Source organism: Typopeltis vanoorti, chromosome 1 (assembly GCF_054136105.1).
Source record: "Typopeltis vanoorti isolate ZY-2024b chromosome 1, IOZ_Tvanoo_1.0, whole genome shotgun sequence".
NCBI lineage: Eukaryota > Metazoa > Arthropoda > Arachnida > Uropygi > Thelyphonidae > Typopeltis > Typopeltis vanoorti.
In genome coordinates this window covers 11,825,737-11,846,754 of record NC_143549.1, presented here as the reverse complement: position 1 = coordinate 11,846,754, position 21,018 = coordinate 11,825,737, and the positions used below count along the sequence as shown (strand labels likewise).

General features: G+C 37.5%; 1 protein-coding gene across 4 annotated transcripts in view; it reads right to left on the bottom strand.

Moving 5' to 3' along the window:
* LOC150109786 (uncharacterized) overlaps positions 1–21,018 on the bottom strand; it is a 1,408,745-nt gene that overhangs the window by 312,030 nt on the left and 1,075,697 nt on the right. For all 4 annotated transcript variants that reach the window (XM_090396626.1, XM_090396635.1, XM_090396653.1 and 1 more), the window contains 2 exons: positions 12,672–12,873; positions 1,023–1,153 (listed from right to left, as the gene is read on the bottom strand). In XM_090396626.1, coding sequence (XP_090252752.1) covers positions 1,023–1,153; positions 12,672–12,873 — 333 coding nt within the window. The remainder of the gene's footprint in view (positions 1–1,022; positions 1,154–12,671; positions 12,874–21,018) is intronic.

The window sequence follows — 21,018 nt, the reverse complement described above, 5'->3', positions numbered from 1 at the left end:
TCCCCAGGTTCTTAATATTAGTGGAATAGTCAACAAAGGAGGTATAAAGGAGGTTGTGGGATGAAGGGTTTTTTTGAAGTTTATGTATAGTAATACCAGAGGTACTTGGAATAAAAATAGGAATTTTTGGCATTGGTCAGTCGACTTTGCTAAAAGTTATAGGAGGAGACTTGCCTGATTGAGGATAATATAGTCACAGAGACAGAATGCAATGGGTATAATATTTTCTGAGAGGACAGAAGGAAGGAACAGAATGGAGACATAGGTGAAATTATCCATTATAATTACTAGTCTTGCATTTAAGGAGGAAAACAGTCACCCAGAGGGAAGGAAATGAAATTTATACAGCTACCAAGAGTAACTGAGATAACATTTAACAGAAGTGTCTTGAGGCTCAATCATGCTAGATGTAGCATCAGAGAACCTAGCTGTAACCAACATAGCCATACTGCTTCCACTTGAAAAAAAACCAATCACATGGTCTTAACCTGGGAGATTGGACAGACATGCAGAATTTTCTGTTAAGAAGGGATATATGATATATGGAATTACAAAGCAGGTGATTATGACTGCTGAGTCAGCTTAGAGAAGTGCCATGACAAAAAACAAGGACTTATATAAGATGATTTACCCTATTTAATATCTCAACACCTGCTCTTTGGTATTGAGATATTAAATAGGGTAAATCATAAATGAACTTTAATAGTGGAATACTGTCAACTCAGCTGTGACTGAGACATAAAATAATAAGCACATGCTACATGACTCATTCTTATGATTCATGTTTGCTCCTCACATCCTTCTTATACAGTTTTCAGGAATAGCCTCTTGCTCCATCGTTGTCTTTCCCATTCAATGAAAAAAAAAAAAAACACCCTCTTCTACATTAATCAAGTATCAACCCCTTAACAACTCTTATATGTCCCATTATGTATCCCATCGCTTCTATCCACAAAGCTCTGTAAACAGAATCGCAGATAAGACAATATAAATGAATATTCATGAAACAAAGTTTAACAAACCAATTTATCAAATGATGATATGCATTCTTGATGATTTCCTTCATCCTGAAAGCTGCAAACATAATCACTGATTTCTATCTTCTCCCCTTTGTCATTTATTAATTCATCATCTTCAACCCCATTGCAGTTTCCTGTTTAATGAAACCAAAGTGAAATCCTATACAGAAAGTCTATATTACAGTAGAAATAAGACCACACTAAAATAAAACATATTTGGTCGTTTAACAAGTAAAAATACAAACTTATTTAATACTGACCATTTTACAAACATCTTATATTATAGCCTACCAGTTTCGCCAGCAAACTGTCTAGCTTTTTTCAAGGCATTTAGGGAAAGACATAAAAACTAGTAAATGCAAATTGAAAGGAACATAAAAACATTGTAAACAAACTAGTAGCTAAGGTTACACGTTCGCGTGACAGAGACTGAAAGGACTTATTGTTCTTATTCATTATCACGCATGCATGTTTGTTGTAAGTGTGTAATCTGATTACTGGCTAGCTGTAGTTCAGATGGATTTAGAGAGAGGATCAAGTTTTTCCATGAACTGTTTAGGATTGCACCCTGATTTCTGTTGAGGTTTCCGCCAGTTATTAACACTATTGTGACTTCCTTGAATAAACAAGGTCTGTAGCCATCATCCAGATATGGCATGGAACCGTTTTGCTACTCTATCGTGTGGTTAGACGTACAGAAATGATGTGCTAAGCTGGAAGAGATACTTCTGTTGTGGTTTACATCACCGATATGTTCTTTAAGTCTGATTTCCAAACTCCATGAAGTTTGTCCGATGTAAGCAAGATCACAGGAGCAAAGAATGTAATATACTCCTGGATATTTGTAGAATGGCACTTTATCTTTTGGGGATCCTAAAACTTGTCTGATGCTGGTGGTTGGTTTGAAGACCACTCTGATGTGGTCTTCATAAAATATCTATACAGTGACAACCCCAGACAAGCAGAATCAAGCTCCCAGCACATTTCTACTGTAGTGATCCCTTTCATCAAGTCAATTTCTTATCAAATAGCCAGAATACTAAGAGCCTACAACACCAGAATGGTCTTCAAACCAACCACCAGCATCAGACAAGTTTATCAAATGGTCAGTATTAAATAAGTTTGTATTTTTAACAACACTAAAATATTTCACTACATATAAAATGGCAAAAAATAAATAGTTTAATAATTATTTATGTTTTAAATTTAATAATTAAATATTTTCATGCCAACATTTTGCTGTTTTCAAATTACTCATAAGTAAGCACTAGAAAGATATACACTTTACGAAAGTGTATATCTTTCTAGTGAACTAGTGAATAAGATGCATGCATGAATCTGGAGACAACAGTTGTGCACCTTGTACAATATTCTCTGAGCAGTGCTGATAGGAAGATAAGACTGAGTACTTAAATTTGCTTAACATCATACCATCAGTTCTGCTATTTTAAAGGGTTCATTAAAACTTGAAACACTTCTAACACACAAATTGCTGAGGCAATTTTTGTCCAAAGCACAAGAAAAACACTTTTCAACTTTGTCCAAGCCATGTATATTTTTTATGTTCTTCTGTAAGAATTTTTAAAAGTTTTATATACATGTTATCAATTCCACATGAGCAAATGAAAATTGTATAAAACAGGATTAGTTAGAAAGAAAGCAGAAATGAGTTAATATGTTTCTTGAAAGCCAGAGGCCAGAGCTGTGTTTAGTGAAAACAGCAGTGGGAAGGCTGGAGGCAGATTATTATTATTATTACCCAAGATCCCATTCAGTCAAGACTTATCTAAGAGATCCTTTTATCAAACACACAGCTCATCATACCATGCTTTAAACACACACAAATTCTCTGCAGACACTACACTCTGAGGCAAGGCATTCCAATCATTCACAACTATGAATGAAAAAAAACCCTGCTTCTCACTCCCCTACTCACACCCTCCTTATACAGATTCCAGGGATGACCTCTGATTCTCCCCTGATCTCCCACTATTTTCTGTAGAACCTCTCCAGCATTGATCCTATAACAATCCCTTAATAACTTGTAGGTCTCTATCATATCTCCCTTCCTCCTCCTCCTGTCCACCAGACTCTGAAAGTTGCATCTTCTCAATCTTTCCTCATACTCGACATTCCAGAGGTCAGAAACTACTTTGGACCCTTTTCAACATCTCTTCATCCTTCTGAAAACCAGGTGACCAAATTTGGGCACAATAGTCCATGTGTGGCCTAATCAATGCCTTATACAATGGAACAAGAATCTCCCTACTTCTACACGTCAGTATCCTCCACATCATTCGCAGAAGCCTTTGTGTTGTCTTCACAATTCTGGCTATGTGTCCCATAAATTTCAGATCCTTATTCACTATCACCACCAGATCTCTTATTTCTTCCACCTCCAATAATAAATCCTCACCGAGCATAAATTCTGCATCCCATCTTTGTTTTCTAAATTTTAAAACCTAACATTTTGCAACATTGAACTCACATCCCTATTCCCATGCCCAATCACTCAATTTATTCAAGTCTTCTTGTAAAGCCACAACATCTTCTCTACTCTTCATGGTTTGCCCCAACTTTGCATCATCTGCAAACAACTGAATATCTCCATCCAAATCTTCACCAATATTATTAATATACAAGTTAAACAGCAATGGTCCTAAAACAGACCCCTTCCCCCTGAGGCACACCACTAAAAACTCTCCTTTTCTGGGATATCGCTCCCCCATACTGTTGATATCTATCAGATAGCCAGTCTCCAATCCAATGCACCAATCTAATATAGCCAACTGCATCCACTCCAGTTTGACTATCAACTTATCATGCGGTATTCTATCAAAAGCCTTTGCAAAATCTAAGTATATTACTGTGTATTCTTCTCCTCTGTCCATGGAAGTAGTCACCTTATTGTAATATGTAAGTAGATTACTAAAACATTTAGTAAATCCATGCTGTCCATGAAAGATAATACCATTGTTTTCAACCCAATTCTGAATCCTAGTTCTCACAAGCTTCTCCAACAACTCAACTACAACATCTGATACACAGATAGGCCTGTAGTTTGATGCTTGCATTCTATCACCTCCTTTATGAAGTGGCACAATCTTGCCCTCCTTTCACTCCTTAGGAACTTGATTGAGTGCAAAACTTGTATTAAAAAATGTCAAGGCTGGCATCAACTCTCTGGCACATTCCTTCAGAATACGTGGTGATATATTATCAAGTCCCACAGCCTTATTTACATCTAGTTTGCTCAACTCCCCATACACCTCTTGCTCACTTACAGTCAGTATCTCTCCTCCATCATCAACTGCTCTTAATCTCTCCATGACGTCACATTCAGAATATTCAAAGACCTTTATGAACTGCTCAAATGCCCTTCAAGCATCCATATATTCATGCTTGAAAAAAGAAGTCTTGGGAATGAGTTTAGAAGTGTGAACAACGAGATTAGGTGACTGGAAACAATGAATGCAAAGTGAATAAGAGTAGGAGTGAGAGAGAGTTATGGAAAGTATGGAAGAGAAATGAATAGGAGAACCAGTTAAAGAGAGAGAGAGAATTCGATAAATGAGAAACAGTGTTGGAACCAGGGATGGAGAGATGAGAGGACAACAGGTAAGTGGAAAACAAAGAAAGAAAGTGTTAAAGGAGAAAGAGTGAGAAATGGAGGTGAGCAAGGAATAAACAGAGAGGAAAGAGGTGTGATGTATGGGGTACTGCTTGATGACCTGTGTTTTGTGCAAGATAGACTACCTGAAGAGTATTTTCTTGGAAGAATGATAGTGTGACAATGGCAATTAAGTGAGATGATTGTCATGGTGGACATGAATGACTTGAGAGGCAGTGTGACTTGGGTGGCAAGAGATCTGGTTCATGCTTAAGGTTGTATGGAAGATGAGAGAGGGAAGATTGCATGTGGGTGTGTTGGCAAGGTATGATGATGCAGAACTGCAGAGAAGAACAGCAATAATGAATAGTATAATAGCCAGAATGTGTCAAGAAAAAGGCATGGAATATATGGATGCTTGAAGGGCATTTGAGGAGAAAGGAATTGTATGTAGGAGATGGCATGCATTTGAATGAGGAAAGATGCATCTGGAGAGAATGTTGTTCTCTGAACAAGTCATTGTGTCAATACACAGAAACTAGAATTATCAGGGTAGATTATTATTATTATTATTATTATTCAGGCCTCCAAGGAGTCAAAAGACTCATCGAGGGAGGTCCTTCCTAAGACATAAAGTCTGTCAAGACTCATCGAGGGGAGGTCCCCCCCCTGAGAAACACAAAGTTTATCATACCACTCTTTAAAGTCACTGACCGTTCTCGCTCCCACCACTCCATCAGTCAATGCATTCCACGGCTCAACCACCCTCCACACAAAGAAACCACTCCTTACCCTCTTGCTCACAGTTTCCTTTCGTAACTTCCAGGGATGGCCTCTTGTCATCACTCCTTCCCGCTGATCAACCAAGCGAAAGAACTCCCCAGTGTCAACCCTGCAACCACCTCTCAACAGTTTAAAAGTCTCAATCATATCACCTCTCCTTCTTCTATCCGCCAAACTCTGCAGTCCACATTCTCTCAGCCGATCCTCATAACTATCATTGTACAGTCCTGAAACCATCTTTGTCATCCGTCTTTGTATCCTTTCCACAGTTAATTTATCCCCTTCAAATCCTGGGGACCAAATCTGAGAACAATAGTCCAAGTGTGGTCTGATCAGAGACTTATACAACGGAATGATAACCCTCTTAACTCTGCAGGTCAGTGTCCTTCTCATAATAGCAGCAATCCTCTGTGTTACCTTCACCACCTTTGCAATATGTCCCCTAAACTTCAGGTTTCTATCAATCATCAACCCCAGATCTCTTGTCTCCCCTACTTCCTCCAGTATAACTCCTCCCATAGAGTATGCAGCAACCCATCGATGTTTCCCAAACCTCAAGACCTTACATTTTGCTGCATTAAACTGACAACCCCATTCATTTGCCCATCTATCTAGCTTATTCAAATCCTCTTGCAGGGCCACCACATCTGCGCTATTACTAATAATCCTTCCCAGCTTCGCATCATCCGCAAACAACTGAACATCCCCCTGCAATCCACTGGCTATGTCATTGATATAAAGGTTAAACAATATAGGTCCTAGTACTGAGCCCTGTGGGACCCCACTTGTAACCCTCTGCCTCCTGGAAACTGCTCCACCATACACAACTCTCTGATACCTATCAGACAGCCAATCCTGAATCCAGTTGACCAATCTGACATCCAGACCCATGTGCTGCAACTTAAATATCAGCTTATCATGTGGCACCCTGTCAAATGCCTTCGCCAAGTCTAAGAAAATTGCAGTATATGCCTTTCCCTCATCTAATGCTCTTGTAACTTTATTATAAAAGGCTAGCATATTGCTAAAACAAGAGCGTCCTTTCACAAATCCATGTTGATTCTCACAGATAACATTACCCTCATCTGCCCAATGCTGTACACGGTCCCTCACTACTTTCTCCAAGATCTTAACAACTACTGATGACACACAGACTGGCCTATAATTAGACACTTCCAGTCTGTTACCACCCTTATGCAATGGCACTATCTTACCTTCCTTCCATTCCCTGGGCACCTTTGCCAGACTTTCATTGTAAAGCCACGTTAAAGGTATTGTCAATTCGCTAGCACATTCTCTCAAAACTCGTGGCGAAATACCATCCAGTCCCACAGCTTTACTGACATCCAGAGTACTCAGTATCTGAAACACACTCTCCTCCTGTACCTCCAGACCTCGTACCAGTCATATCCCTCTAGCATTAAAACTGACTCCTCTAGGATGAAATACTCCAATAAAGTGTTCATTGAACAATTCCACTATGTCCTCTGCATCAGTCACTCTATTCCCATTTTTATCCCACAATATCATTCTTCCACAGTCATTTCTCCTCCTACTGGCCACATAGCTAAAAAATTCCCTAGGATTTTCTTTGGATCTTAGGGCCAATCTCCTCTCATATTCCAGTTTCGCTTTCCTTACCACACGAGTCACTCTTCTGGCCTGTGTCTTATATTCTTCACCCATCCTCTCTTCACCTGTCTCCTTATATCTCTTCCATAGCCTCTTTTTCGCATGCAGTTCCTGTTTAATGTTGTTTGTCATCCACTTTACTCCAAATTGCGCCCTCTTCTTCACTCGTGGTATACAACTTACCATTGCTGATAACAAATATTCTTTCACAATTTCCCACACACTGGTGATGGTAGCAGGAGTGGCCTCTTGTGGGATAGGTGCTTGGGAGAAGGGGAAATACATTGGGTAATGCTGAATTCAGTGGAATCTGGAGGGAATAATGATAGGTATAGACACAGTGACAGTGCCTTAACTCTTTATACTAATGCCAGGAGTATCCAGAATAAAGGAGATGAATTCATGGTGCATCAGCGTGTCCGAAGTTTATTGGGAACTGAGATATTGTTGATGGAAGATGACATACAGACAGGAATAGAAGTAGCATCTTAAGACAGGATAGCAAGGGAAAACGAGCTGGTGGAGTACTGCTTATGATAAGTGATGACTTATGTCCTCTCAGAGTGGAAGATTTGGAGGGCAATGGTACTAATGGTTTTGACAGCATATGGTATGAAGTAGAGGTGGGAAGGACATGATATTTAGTGGAATGTTACTTCAGGATATAAATACAGAGTTGGAGGAGCAGGCAATGTTTACACAGTTGAGCTAGGCAAGTGCAGGGAGATTGTTATGGGAGATTTTAACTAAAGCAGTATAATGTTAAAGATACCAAGTACCAAGCAATTTTAAACCTGGTTTTACTCCATTTTTTCCCAAGTAAGCAAGCAGACAAAATGTCAAGTTTGCGCCTGCAGTTGATGCAAGACTAGCTGATCCTACAGGTAGTGCAAGACCAAGGCAACTCGTGGTAAAGGTGGAGCAAGTTCTGATCACTAATCTTAATATTTACCCTTAATGCCAAAACACATCTCCAAGAAGGGGATGTATGATGTTTTGTATTAAAGGTAATGGGCCACTACCCAGACCGGTTTCAATCTTTATCGAGGTCTCATCAGTGGGAGCCAGGCTAGAAATACCAAGATTTAGTAATGCAGAGCTTGTAATTATTTTACCAAAACAAGTTACCATAAGGTGTTATAACCTTATTAAATAAAATCTCAGGAGGAGATATAAATGTAGAAAGTATTTTTAACTTGGGTATAATTATGTTAAAGATACCAAGCAATTTTAAACCTGGTTTTACTCCATTTTTTCCCAAGTAAGCAAACAGACAAAATGTCAAGTTTGCGCCTGCAATTGATGCAAGACTAGCTGATCCTACAGGTAGTGCAAGACCTGGTATCTTTAACATAATTATACCCAAGTTAAAAATACTTTCTACATTTATATCTTCTCCTGAGATTTTATTTAATAAGGTTATAACACCTTATGGTAACTTGTTTTGGTAAAATAATTACAAGCTCTGCATTACTAAATCTTGGTATTTCTAGCCTGGCTCCCACTGATGAGACCTCAATAAAGGTCGAAACCGGTCTGGGTAGTGGCCCCTTGCCTTTAATACAAAACATCATACATCCCCTTCTTGGAGATGTGTTTTGGCATTAAGGGTAAATATTAAGATTAGTGATCAGAGCTTGCTCCACCTTTACCACGAGTTGCCTTGGTCTTGCACTACCTGTAGGATCAGCTAGTCTTGCATCAATTGCAGGCACAAACTTGACATTTTGTCTGTTTGCTTACTTGGAAAAAAATGGAGTAAAACCAGGTTTAAAATTGCTTGGTATCTTTAACATAATTATACCCAAGTTAAAAATACTTTCTAAAGCAATATAAATTGGGAAGATGATACTTCATGTAGTAATAAGAAAATGGAATCTCTGGAATTCTTAAAGGTAAAATGTTTTAGGCAAATGTAGTAGAAGGAGAAGATTATAAATGAGATGGCATCTCTATCCCATTTGGAGAGAGTAACCATGTGATTTTGACTTGGAAGATGAATAGGCATGCAGGAGTATCAAAGAAAAATGAATATATGTGGAATTATAAGGCAGGTGATTATAATAGTCTTAGATTCAACTTGGGAGAGTACCATTAAGGGAGGAATATGAAGGGCAACATATCATCAGTGCTTGGGAACTTGTGAAGGAGTATTTATTAGCAGCAATAGCAAGCTGTATTGTTAGTGAAAAAGAGAACACAATTTGGTGTGAAGTGGATGATAAACAATATTATTATTATTACTATTATTAAGAGAGACCTCCATGAAATCAGAGACTCGTAAAAGGAGCACACATATTACATGCACCAGCTATCGCACTTATTCTTAAATTCATTCAAACTGCTTGCACATTCCATATCCAATGGCATTTCATTCCAACATGAACCGCCCTATGAGTGAAAAATCTAGTCCTCACCCCTCTTCTTAGCGGAATTCATTCTAAGTTTCCAAAGATATCCTCTTCTCCTTTCCCCATCCTCCATAAAATGAAAAATTCCATCAACTGAAATCCTGTATGATCCTTTCAGAAGTTTGTAAGTCTCAATCATATCACCCCCTCTTTCATCTGTTTGCTAATGAATGGAACTACAGGTAAAAAAAAAAAAAAAAAAAAAAAGAGGTTATGGAAAAGATATAAGTAGATGGGTGGAGAGCAGATGCATGAAGAATATAAGACTCAGGTCAGGAGATCGACTAGTATGGTAAGGAAGACAAAACTGGAATACGAGAAGAAATTTGCCCTGAGTTCCAAAAAAAAAAAATCATGAGGAATTTTTTTGCCATGTCGCCATTAGAAGGAAAAATGACTGTGGAAGAATGGCATTGTTGGATAAAAAATGGGAATAGAGTGACTGATGCAAAGGAGATAGCGAAGTTTTTCAATGAACACTTTATTGGGTATTTCATCCTGGAGAAATAGGTTTTAATACAAGAGGGATAGGGCAAATTCGAGGTTTAGAAGTCAAGAAGAGAGTGTGTTTCAAATACTGGATGTCAATGAAGAAATGGGACTGGATGGGATTTTGCCAGGGGTTTTGAGAGAATGTGCTAAAGAATGGAGATCTGATCTAGCTTTTCACTGAAAGTCTGACTATAGGAAAGGTGACCAAGGATTGGAAGGAGGGATAGGTAGTGTCATTGCATAAGACTGTTAGCAGACTGAAAGTGTCACACTATAGACCAGTTTATATTTCAACAGTAGTTGTTAAGATTTTGGAGAAATTAGTGAGGGATCATTTACAGCATTGTGCAGATGAGGGTAATGTTATCTGTGAGAGTCAGTATGGATTTGTTAAGGGAAAATATCCAATCTCTTGTTTTAGTAATATGATTGACTTTTATAATAAAGTGACAACAGCAGTTGATGAGGAAAAGCACATTCTGCAATTTTTTTGGATTTTACAAAGATATTTGATAGGACACCACATGATAAGCAGATATTTAAGTTGCAGCTCATAGGTTTAGATGTCAAATTAGTGAACTGGATTTTGGGATTGGCAATGTGATTGGTATCAGAAAGTTGTCTATGGAGGAGCAGTATCAAGGAGACAGAATGTTTCAAGCGGGATCCCACAAGGCCCAGTACCAAGACCTGCATTATTTAACCTTTATATCAATGACAATGTCAGTGGATTGCAGGGAAATATTCAGTTATTTGCATATGATGTGAAGTAAGGAAGGGTTATTAGTAATAGTGCAGATATGGTAGCCCTGCAAGTGGGTTAGAATAAACTTAACAGATGGGCAACTGAATAGTAATATTAGTTTAATGCAGCTAAATGTAGTCTTGAAGATATATTGATGGGAGGTTGCCTACTCTGTTGGAAGAACTGTACTGGAGGAAGTGGGGGGGAGGCAAAGGTGGTGAAGGTAACTCAGAGGATTGCTGTAATACTAAGAAGGATGCTGACTTGCAGAGATAAAAGAGTTGTCATTCCATTGTATAAAGCCCTGAACAGTCTACACCTGGACTATTGTGCTCAATTTCCCCCCCCCAGAACTTGAAGGGGATAAATTAACTGTGGAAAGAATGCAGAGCCAGATAATAAAGATGGTATGAGAACTGTACAATGTTAGTTATGAAGATAGGTTGAGGGAATGTGGACTGCAGAGTTTGGTAGATAGAAGGAGGAGGAGGGGTGATATGACTAAGGCTTTTAAACTGATTAGAGGTAGTTATAGGGTTGACACTGAGGAGTTCTTTTGTTTTGTGAAAGAGTGGGAAGGCACAAGGACAGCAGACCATCCCTGAAAGTTATGAAAGGAAGTTGTGAGCAAGAGGGTAAGGTTTCTTTGTGTAGAGGGTAAGGGTGGTTGAACCATTGAATGCATTGCCTGATAGAGTGGTGAGAGCATGAACGATCAATGAGTTCAAGGAGTGATATGATAGAGCATGTGTTTTCTACGGTGAGCCATCCAAGATGAGTCTTGTGACTCCATGGAGGCCTAAATCATAATAATAATAATGATTTATGCTGCTTTATAAATCCTCCTGCCTGCAACAACAACTCTGCTTTATTCATTTATTTTATTTTTTTTTATGTTGGCTGCCTTCTCTCATGACACCAAAAAATTCTTTTATATCTCTGTATGAAGAATCTTCTGTTGGACTACTTGAATAAATAACTTTGATATCCAGTTCTTTGTTTTGAAATTTGCCCACTAACTCTGCATGAAAGTATTTTTCAATCAAGAAGTTTATCTTGGTGTTTGGAGTTGAATGCATTTGCCACTCCTTTTCTTTCCTTGATCCCTGTTATTCAAATATAACATCCTATATTTTGCATTAAAGATGCCAAGCAATTTTATAAACTTGGTTTTAATCCTATTTCCCAAGTACCTGGGAAATAGGATTAAAACAAAGTTTATAAAATTGCTTGGTATCTTTGATGCATAGTATACCCAAGGTAAAAAACTTCCTACATCCTATATTTTATTCAGCATCATGACATCATCTGTTTAGCCATCTACATCTCAGTAACATCAAATATGTACACATGGTACTTTTCTGGTTCTTCTGTTGGTTCAACTTAGTTTTTGATAATTTTTGTGATGATGGTGCTTGTCTTCAATTCTGCTGACATCAAGTTTTTTAAAGTGGTTCACTTTTTACTATTTTTTCTGGTAGATGAAAACATACAGGGCCTTGTTTAAGTGGGTATGCCCCAGCAATCATGAAATTTCACCATGTTGCCAATCATGTTTGTTTCTGTTTTAAGCCAATATAGAATATAATTTGATTCGCTAGGCCCCAAATTGGCAGCTCATCCTCATTTGTTTAGCATCCAATCTATACCTAGTAACAGGGTGTACTACGTGAAGGTGAGGATTGTATGTTAGATCAGAAACCCTAGTTGATTCTCCACATTTCTTAAAGACTATTTATCTAGACCTAAAAAACTATAGCACACTTGAAATTCTTAAAAGGAAGTACTGCAATTTTTTTCTAAATGGCTTTGATGAAAATTAATATCTGAATTAATTTATTTTCTGAGTTTAATATCTTTAATAGTTAAATTGCACTATTTGAATTTTCTGCATTGATTAGTTTAAATTAATTTAATTTTTAATAAATTTAATTTTTATCTTCAGCTTTAGAGTAAATACAAAGAAATTTATAACATACCACACAATCCAGATGTTTTATTTGCAAACTTCCGAGAAGGAACTTGGATTGAAAACCCTGCATTTATTCCATAATAGCGTATCTGCACCCCTATCTCTGGAATTATGACGACTACAGCTGGTCCAGGAAATCCCAATACTTCCATTTCACCAAATTTCTGTGGAAGATCCTCTATGGACACAATTTTGTTATTTATCTGCAGCTGTAAGTGAGATATGAAAATTTAATTATGAATTATTATTATTTTAGTTATTTAAAAGATAAAAATTAAAAACACAAGCAATCACAGAATGCTAAAATACAAAAGCTTGGATAGTATCAACACAGTAAAGTAGACAACATCCACCACAAAAAAAAAAAAAAAAAAAAATTTAATGCCTGCATTCCACCCATTAAAGGCATCAAACAACATAAATAGTACTTGTTAATGCCATTCTCTTCATAAAAGGCCTACCGATTAAGACCTCAATATAGGTCAAATCAATGTGGATAGTGATCCTTCCCATAATGCATAGCATTATACATATCTGTTAGGATATGTGCATTGCATTATGGGATGATAAGGCTATTAATGTGAAGGCATTAGTCTCTAATATACAAGTAGCCTAGTCGTGAAGTTACTTCACGTGGAAACTTTGTTTGCTTATACTTGGATAAAGGATGAAACCAAGATTATAATTTATTGGCATCTTTATAGTATAACTAAGTGAAAAAACTTTCAGTATATAAAACTCTCTTTTAAAACTTATATATTTCTATCATAACCAATTCCTTACAAACTTATCTATGTATCTAATCTATCTTCACAGAAAGCAATTCACAGACATCACATAATAACAGTCACTTGCTTCTGGATCTCCTCCATTAGATCTGTGCATTAAATTCATCCAAATGTGGCCTTATTAAGCCTAATAAAAAGGGATAATAACCTTCCTATCCTAGCTCACTTTCTTCAACATTCAGATAATCCATGAGCTATTTTGGATACTTCTACTATATATCCACTATACTTCAACTCCCTGTCCACAATCACTCCTGGCTTCATCAGTTTCCTACAGTACTATCACCTTTCATATGTAAACACAGTTTCCTTCTATCAAAGTAGAACACACCTTATGATCCTCTTACTCCTCTATAGTGTTTCCACATCACAATAAAAACTAGGTGATCAAATCTGAGTACAATAGTCCAAGTGTGGTCTAACCCAGCACTTCCCAAACTGTGGGCCGCGGCCATAAGTTTTGAGGGGGCCGTGAAATAATGCAAACAAATTTAAAATGTTTTAAGACTAAGTAGATTTTTTTTATTTTAAAAGAAACGTATTTAACTTTTATTATTTATTATTTCTTTTTTGCTATTTTTTATATTTTAATGGAAAAATTCACACATTGGTGTTGGTTCACAAACTTTGCTTCCTGCGTATTTCGGCGCTTAATGAATATTAGTAAATATTGCTTATTCATATGTTTCATTTCAAAGCAGTGGTTAATTGTATTTACTTTGAATGCTCTCCAGGGAAGCTCCAAATCTTCCTGTCCCTTTCATCATGCGTTCATAATCAGGGACTGTTGATATTGACTTTATATACATATCAAAACTCGTTTTATATTATCACTGTCATCTGAGCTAGTTTTCTGTTACCAATAAAAGTTTCGCATATACTTCACACATGAAAAAAAGCTCAAACAAGTTCATGTGGGGAGATAGTAACTCGCTTGCAGTGGCAAACAACACGCCCTCCCTATCAGCCACTATACTGCAGAGGCAATAAAAACAAGTACTTTTATTATGCCAGTGAATAAGGTATGAGGAGTCTGTGTAATATATTTCTCAACAAATAGTGCAATTAGAGACAACTGGGATAAAAACACACTAATTAATGAATCACATGTCCCCTCATACAGAAAACTATGCTGTATAGACTGAAACAAAACCATATGTTGCATGGGCAAACACAGCATCTAAATAAAATCTATTGTCATTAATTAGATGTGTGTGAGTTCGATTTCCCAAGGCAGCAATAAAATTCAACCGAACGTGTTAAAACTAAGTAATATATATATATATATATATATATATATATATATATATATATATATATATATATATATATATATATATATATATATAATGAATGTTATGGCAGTTTCACATATGGAATTTGGTTGAAGAGAGTTAGCATTTCAACTCGATTGTCAGCTATGCTTTTATCTTTCGGTTGCGTGATCTTTTGTTAATACTGCACCAATCATATGCACGTTTTAATAACCTGCCTTTGCTGTCTGTTTCACATTAGGCTTAATTACCGTAAAGGGAGAAAAGTCACAAAAGAGAAAAATGTTCCTGGTCCGGGGATTCCCTTATTCAGGTAATATTCACTAATTTCATGTTATCAGTCTGTGGTGTGCCAGTATAGGTAAGTGGTGATATTATTTGATCTATTATACATTAAAAAATTTAACCCTGAGATGGATAAGTGGCTGATAAGAAATAAAAAAAAAAATCCCGCAAACAATCAGAAGAAGAAGCAGAAACAGACTCAAAAAAAAGGACAGTATTTCATATTTCACCAGAACAGCCTGCATCGTCTTCAGAACCAAACGGTAAGAGGCAAAAAATGTAATATATGCATTTGATTTTTGCAATATTCACTGTGTATGTTTTGTATTGAATATAAATACAATAAATATTATAATATATCTCTCTATTACGATTTTTTTTTGAGGGGGACCGTGAAATATTTTAATTTTTGCAAAGGGGGGGTCCCAGAAATCCAGAAGTTTGGGAAGCACTGCTCTAACCAATGCCTGATACAGAGGCACCACCTCCTTATCCCTACATGTCAATAAACTTTTGATCATAGTAGAAAATGCAGTCTTTGAGACACTTGCAATATGGCCTTGAAACTTTAGTGCATTGTTTACCATCACCTACATATTAGGTGAGAGATGAATATAATCACCCAGTGTGAGACCACTGTCCCACTTACTGGACACCTGAAGTGGCTTGAATAAAAAGTTCCATAAAAAAATAAAAATAAAAAATATAAATTTGATAAAAATGGGAAAAAATCCTGAAACCCACCTTTATAAAAAAAAAAAAAAAAAAATCCCGAATCTTATTCACTTCCTGAAGCAAGCTCCCTCTAATATAGTACATAGCTTTACATCTCTGAATCTCAATTTGCAACACCTTGCATTAATTAATATTGAAACTACAACTCTACTCATCTGTTCAAGATAAAAAAACTATTCAAATCTTCCCGCAGAAAATTAACATCAGCAATACTCCTAATAATTCTGCTTTGAATCTTTGAATCATCAGCAAACATTTGAATATCCCCAGTAAACCACATGAAATATCATTATTCAATAAGTTAAGCAGTAGGGGCACAAGTACAGAACTTTGAGTTATGCCATTGATCACTTTCTTTATTTAAGACACTGCTCTATCATACACAACCTCCTGGTATTGTTCAGAAACCTAATCATCAATCATTTCAATCAATTCAATTCCATCTTATTATTATTATTATTATTATTATTAAACAAGACCTCATGGAGTCAAAGACTCATCTAGGAGGTCCTTTTATCTCACACACATCTCATCATACCGGGTCTTAAACACATTCAAACTCCTTGCAGACACCACACTCTCAGGCAAGGCATTCCAATCATTCACAACTCTGCACGAAAAAAACCTGCCTCTCACTCCCCTACTCACACCCTCTTTATACAGTTTCCAGGTATGACCTCTGGTTCTCCCCTGATCTCCCACTATTCTCTGTAGAACTTCTCCACCATTGATCCTATAACAACCCCTTACCAACTTGTAGGTCTCTATCATATCTCAACTCTTCCTTCTCTCCACTAGACTCTGCAAATTACATCTTTTCAATCTTTCCTCATACTCGATATTCCAGAGGTCAGAAACTACCTTAGTCAGTCGCCTTTGGACCCTTTCCAACATCTCTTCATCCTTCTGAAAACCAGGTGACCAAATCTGGGCACAATAGTCCATGTGTGGCCTAATCAAAACCTTATACAATGGAACAAGAATCTCCCTACTTCTACACGTCAGTGTCCTCTTCATCATTCCCAGAAGTCTTTGTGTTGTCTTCACAATTTTGGCGATGTGTCCCCTAAATTTTAGATCCTTATCCACTATCACTCCCAGATCTCTTATTTCCTCTACTTCCAACAATATATTCTCACCAAGCATAAATTCTGCATCCCATCTTTGTTTTCCAAATTTTAAAACCTTACATTTTGCAACATTGAACTCACATCCCCATTTGCTTGCCCAATCACTCAATTGATTCAAGTCTTCTTGCAAGGCCACAACATCTTCACTACTCTTTATGGTTCGTCCCAACTTTGCATCATCTGCAAACAACTGAATATCTCCATCCAAATCTTCGCCAATATCATTAATATACAAGTTAAATAGTAATGGCCCTAAAACAGATCCCTGAGGCACTCCACTAGTGACTTTCCTTTTCCTGGATATTGCACCCCCATACACAACTTGTTGATACCTATCAGATAGCCAGTTTCCAATCCAATGCACTAATCTAATATCCAACCCCATCTGCTCTAGTTTGACTGTCAACTTATCATGAGGTACTCTATCAAAAGCTTTTGCAAAATCCAAGTATATTACTGTGTATCCTTCTCCTCTGTCCAAGGAAGCAGTCACTTTATTGTAATAAGTAAGTAGATTACTAAAACACGACCTCCATTTAGCAAATCCATGCTGTCCATCAAAGATTATACCATTGTTGTCAACCCAACTCTGGATCCTAGTTCTCACAAGCTTCTCCAACAACTTAACCACAACACCTGACACACAGATAGGCCTATAGTTTGATGCTTGAGTTCGATCACCTCCTTTATGAAATGGCACAATCTTGCCCTCCTTCCACTCTTTAGGGACTTGACCAAGTGCAAGACTCGTATTAAAAAAATATGTCAAGGCAGGTGTCAACTCTCTGGCACATTCCTTCAGAATACGCGGTGATATATTATCAAGTCCAACAGCCTTATTTACATCTAGTTTTACTCAACTCCCCAAACACCTCTTCCTCACTTACAGTCAGTCTCTCCTCCCCATCATCAACTGCTCTTAATCTCTCCATGAAGTCACATTCACAAGATTGAAAGATCTTTATGAACTGCTCATTAAGTATCTCCACCACACATTCTGCAACAGCTGTCTTTATACCATTTCCTCCAATCAATGTCATCCTTCCATAATCATTCTTTCTTTTGCTGGCTACATATCGAAAGAACTCCCTAGGATTCTTTTTAGCTTCATTAGCTAACTGCTGTTAATACCTCTCTTTAGCTACTCTCACCAACCAAGTCACTCTCCTTGCCTGGTCTTTGTAGAACTCATGAAATTGGTTACTTCCACTTCTCTTATGCTGCCTCCACAATGCCCTTTTTCTCTGTATTGCATGCTTAATCTCTTTATTCATCCATCTCACACCTAACTTATTTAACCTTCTCACCCATGGTATACATTTAGACATTGCATCCACTAAATATTTTTTGAAAATCCCCCAAGCTGCATTGATCTCTTTTCCAGCTAACTCCTCATTCCATGCTACACCTGCAAGCTGTCTCCTGAGCTCTTCATAATCACCCCCCTTGTAGTTCCACATATACCCTTTTTTCACAGGAGTCCTTGCACTGCTGGCAACCACCCAAGTAATCACCTCATGGTCACTTTCACCAATTGGTGGATGATTTGATACCTCATTGATAATTACATCCTCCAATGAGATGACCAAATCCAAGACCCTTAATCCTCTTGTGCCCTCTGTTACATACTGTCTGAGGTAGTTATCCCTCAAAAACTCAAGAAACTCATTTTCTTTACTTCCAGTTGCTATCTCTTCATTCCAGTCTATATTGCCATAATTAAAATCACCCATAATGATCACCCTTTTCTTATTTGCTTGGCTTATTTGACTATACATTTCACTATCACCACCATCCACATTACCAGGTCTATAACAACATCCCACCAAGTATTTGATTCTATTCACCTCTATCTCACACCATACTGCCTCAAAACCACTGGCCCCATTTCCCTCTTGCATCTCTACCTTGTATGGACATAACTCTTTCTCTATCATCAATAGCACTCCCCCTCCCTTTTTACCCCTTCTATCCTCACGAAACACATCATACCTTTCCATCTCTATTCCTGTCAGGATGTCATCCTCATCTAACCATGTCTCACTTATTCCGACAATCTCTGGGTGCACAGACGCAATTAGTGCAACCATTTCATCTGCCTTGTTTCTTATACTTCTAGCATTGGTATACAAACACAACAACTCATTTCTGGATCTACAGCTAGTTCCACTGATACCACTCACTCGATGTGATCTCTCCATGCTGGACTGGGGCCATTTCCCTTTCTGCTTCTTCATTTTAGAACCCTTTGCAATTCCATCTGTTTACTTTTGATCCCTGATCATCTCATTACTTTCCTGCCTACACATTCTCTCACCTCCTCTTGGAGCATCCACCTTTCTCACGCTGTGTATCCCTGTCCACCCTGAGCCTTGCCGTTTCCCTGCTCCTCTTGCACACCCATTCTCTCATTTTCTATACTCATACCACTCACTTCCACATTCATTTCCACTCCTTCAATCTCTCCTGTCTTACTCTCCTGCTCTTCCACATCACTCCCCTCTCGATCTGATTCATTCTCTCTATTCACTTCTCTACCTTCCAGCAGCAGTCTCTCCAAGCGACTCACACCATAACCACTCAAATGCAGTCCATCGCTCCCATACAGCTCACTTCGTCCCTCAAACTCATTCCACACATTAACAAACTGTACTCCCATCTCCTCACACATTTCAGCCAGCATATCATTCATAATCCTTGCTCTCCGCCTCATTTCACCACAATCATACCTAGGCAACACACTGACTACCCTTCCTGTTACACTATTCTCCTTTATCTTTCCAAGCAGTCTCCTGACATTCATTTTGACATGCTCTTTGTTCTCTCTCAAATCATTCGTACCAATTAATACAATTAACTCTTTTGCTCGTTCCCGCCTCATATTCAATGCCTCAATCACTCTACTCATTTTACCGCCTGGAAAACATACCTTGTGCATTTTATCCTCTAGCACACTTTTAATAATGGAGTCGCAGCTTACACAGCAATCTTTTATTTGGTAATCTATCAAATGTCACTGTGAAGTCCAAGAAAATAACTGTATACAAATCTTTCTTATCCAACATATTTGTCACCTTATCATAAAATGTAAACATATCTATCACATAGTCCAGTTACAATACAGTGTAACTGGCATAAAGATTGATAGTAATGGTCCCATAACTAAACTGTGAAATTCCACTTCTAATAATACCTCCTACTCACTGATACCATTTTCCCATATACAACTCTCTGATATCATTATGCCAGTTACCAATCCAGTTCACAAACCTGATATCTAAACCCATATGTTGCACCTCAAATACCAATTTGTAATTGGGCACCCTGTCAAATATGCCTTTGTTCATGCTTGAAGAAATTATGGAAAAGTAATCCTTTCATTTAGTGTTGTGTGGTGATCAGCATTCATTCTAGAAATTATGGAAAAGTAAACTGTGCTTTATCTATGGAATCTAAAAATACAATTTTGGTCTCCAATTAAACTGAGTGATGCAAAACAACTATATGTAGCAGTTTTGGGTTCCACAAAGGCTTAGGATTTCCTTTAGAGGAAACATATAAGGGCTGAGCCTTTCCTTTAAAGGGTTTGGTTAGTGAATTTCTTGAAAATTTTTTCAGTCTGATGGTTTAATGTTTGTTGGCAGGAGATATATCTTGGACTATTAATGGTTCCATTTGTAGATCTGAGATATATCTTCCACTGATGTAAGGTGTAGGCAGAAAATTTGGTTTTGGTCTGAAAACTGTTCCTTCATCATTTTGGATTTATGAGTCTGTCCTAGACAATGAAATTATACACTCCATCTTAGCTATTCAAGTCACTTCAGACCTTCCATTAGCAGGCTTATTGCCTTACCACCTGAAGATATTTATAAACATCCATGCGATTGGTCTCAGAAGAGCAGATATACTGCTCTCAGTAGGCAGTGTATTACTGAGCAGTGGGTGTATTATGCATATAAACTGTATGTATCCTCTGACTAGTTTGAGCGTTTTGAAAGAATAAAACCTTTAACACTTCTATATAGACAGGCTACCTCATCTTTATTTGAAGATTTAAATAAAAGTTTATAAATGTTCCTCTCATCCTACGATGGGAAATTATCATAGCCCTTTATGAACAATGAGCATTTTAAAGTACT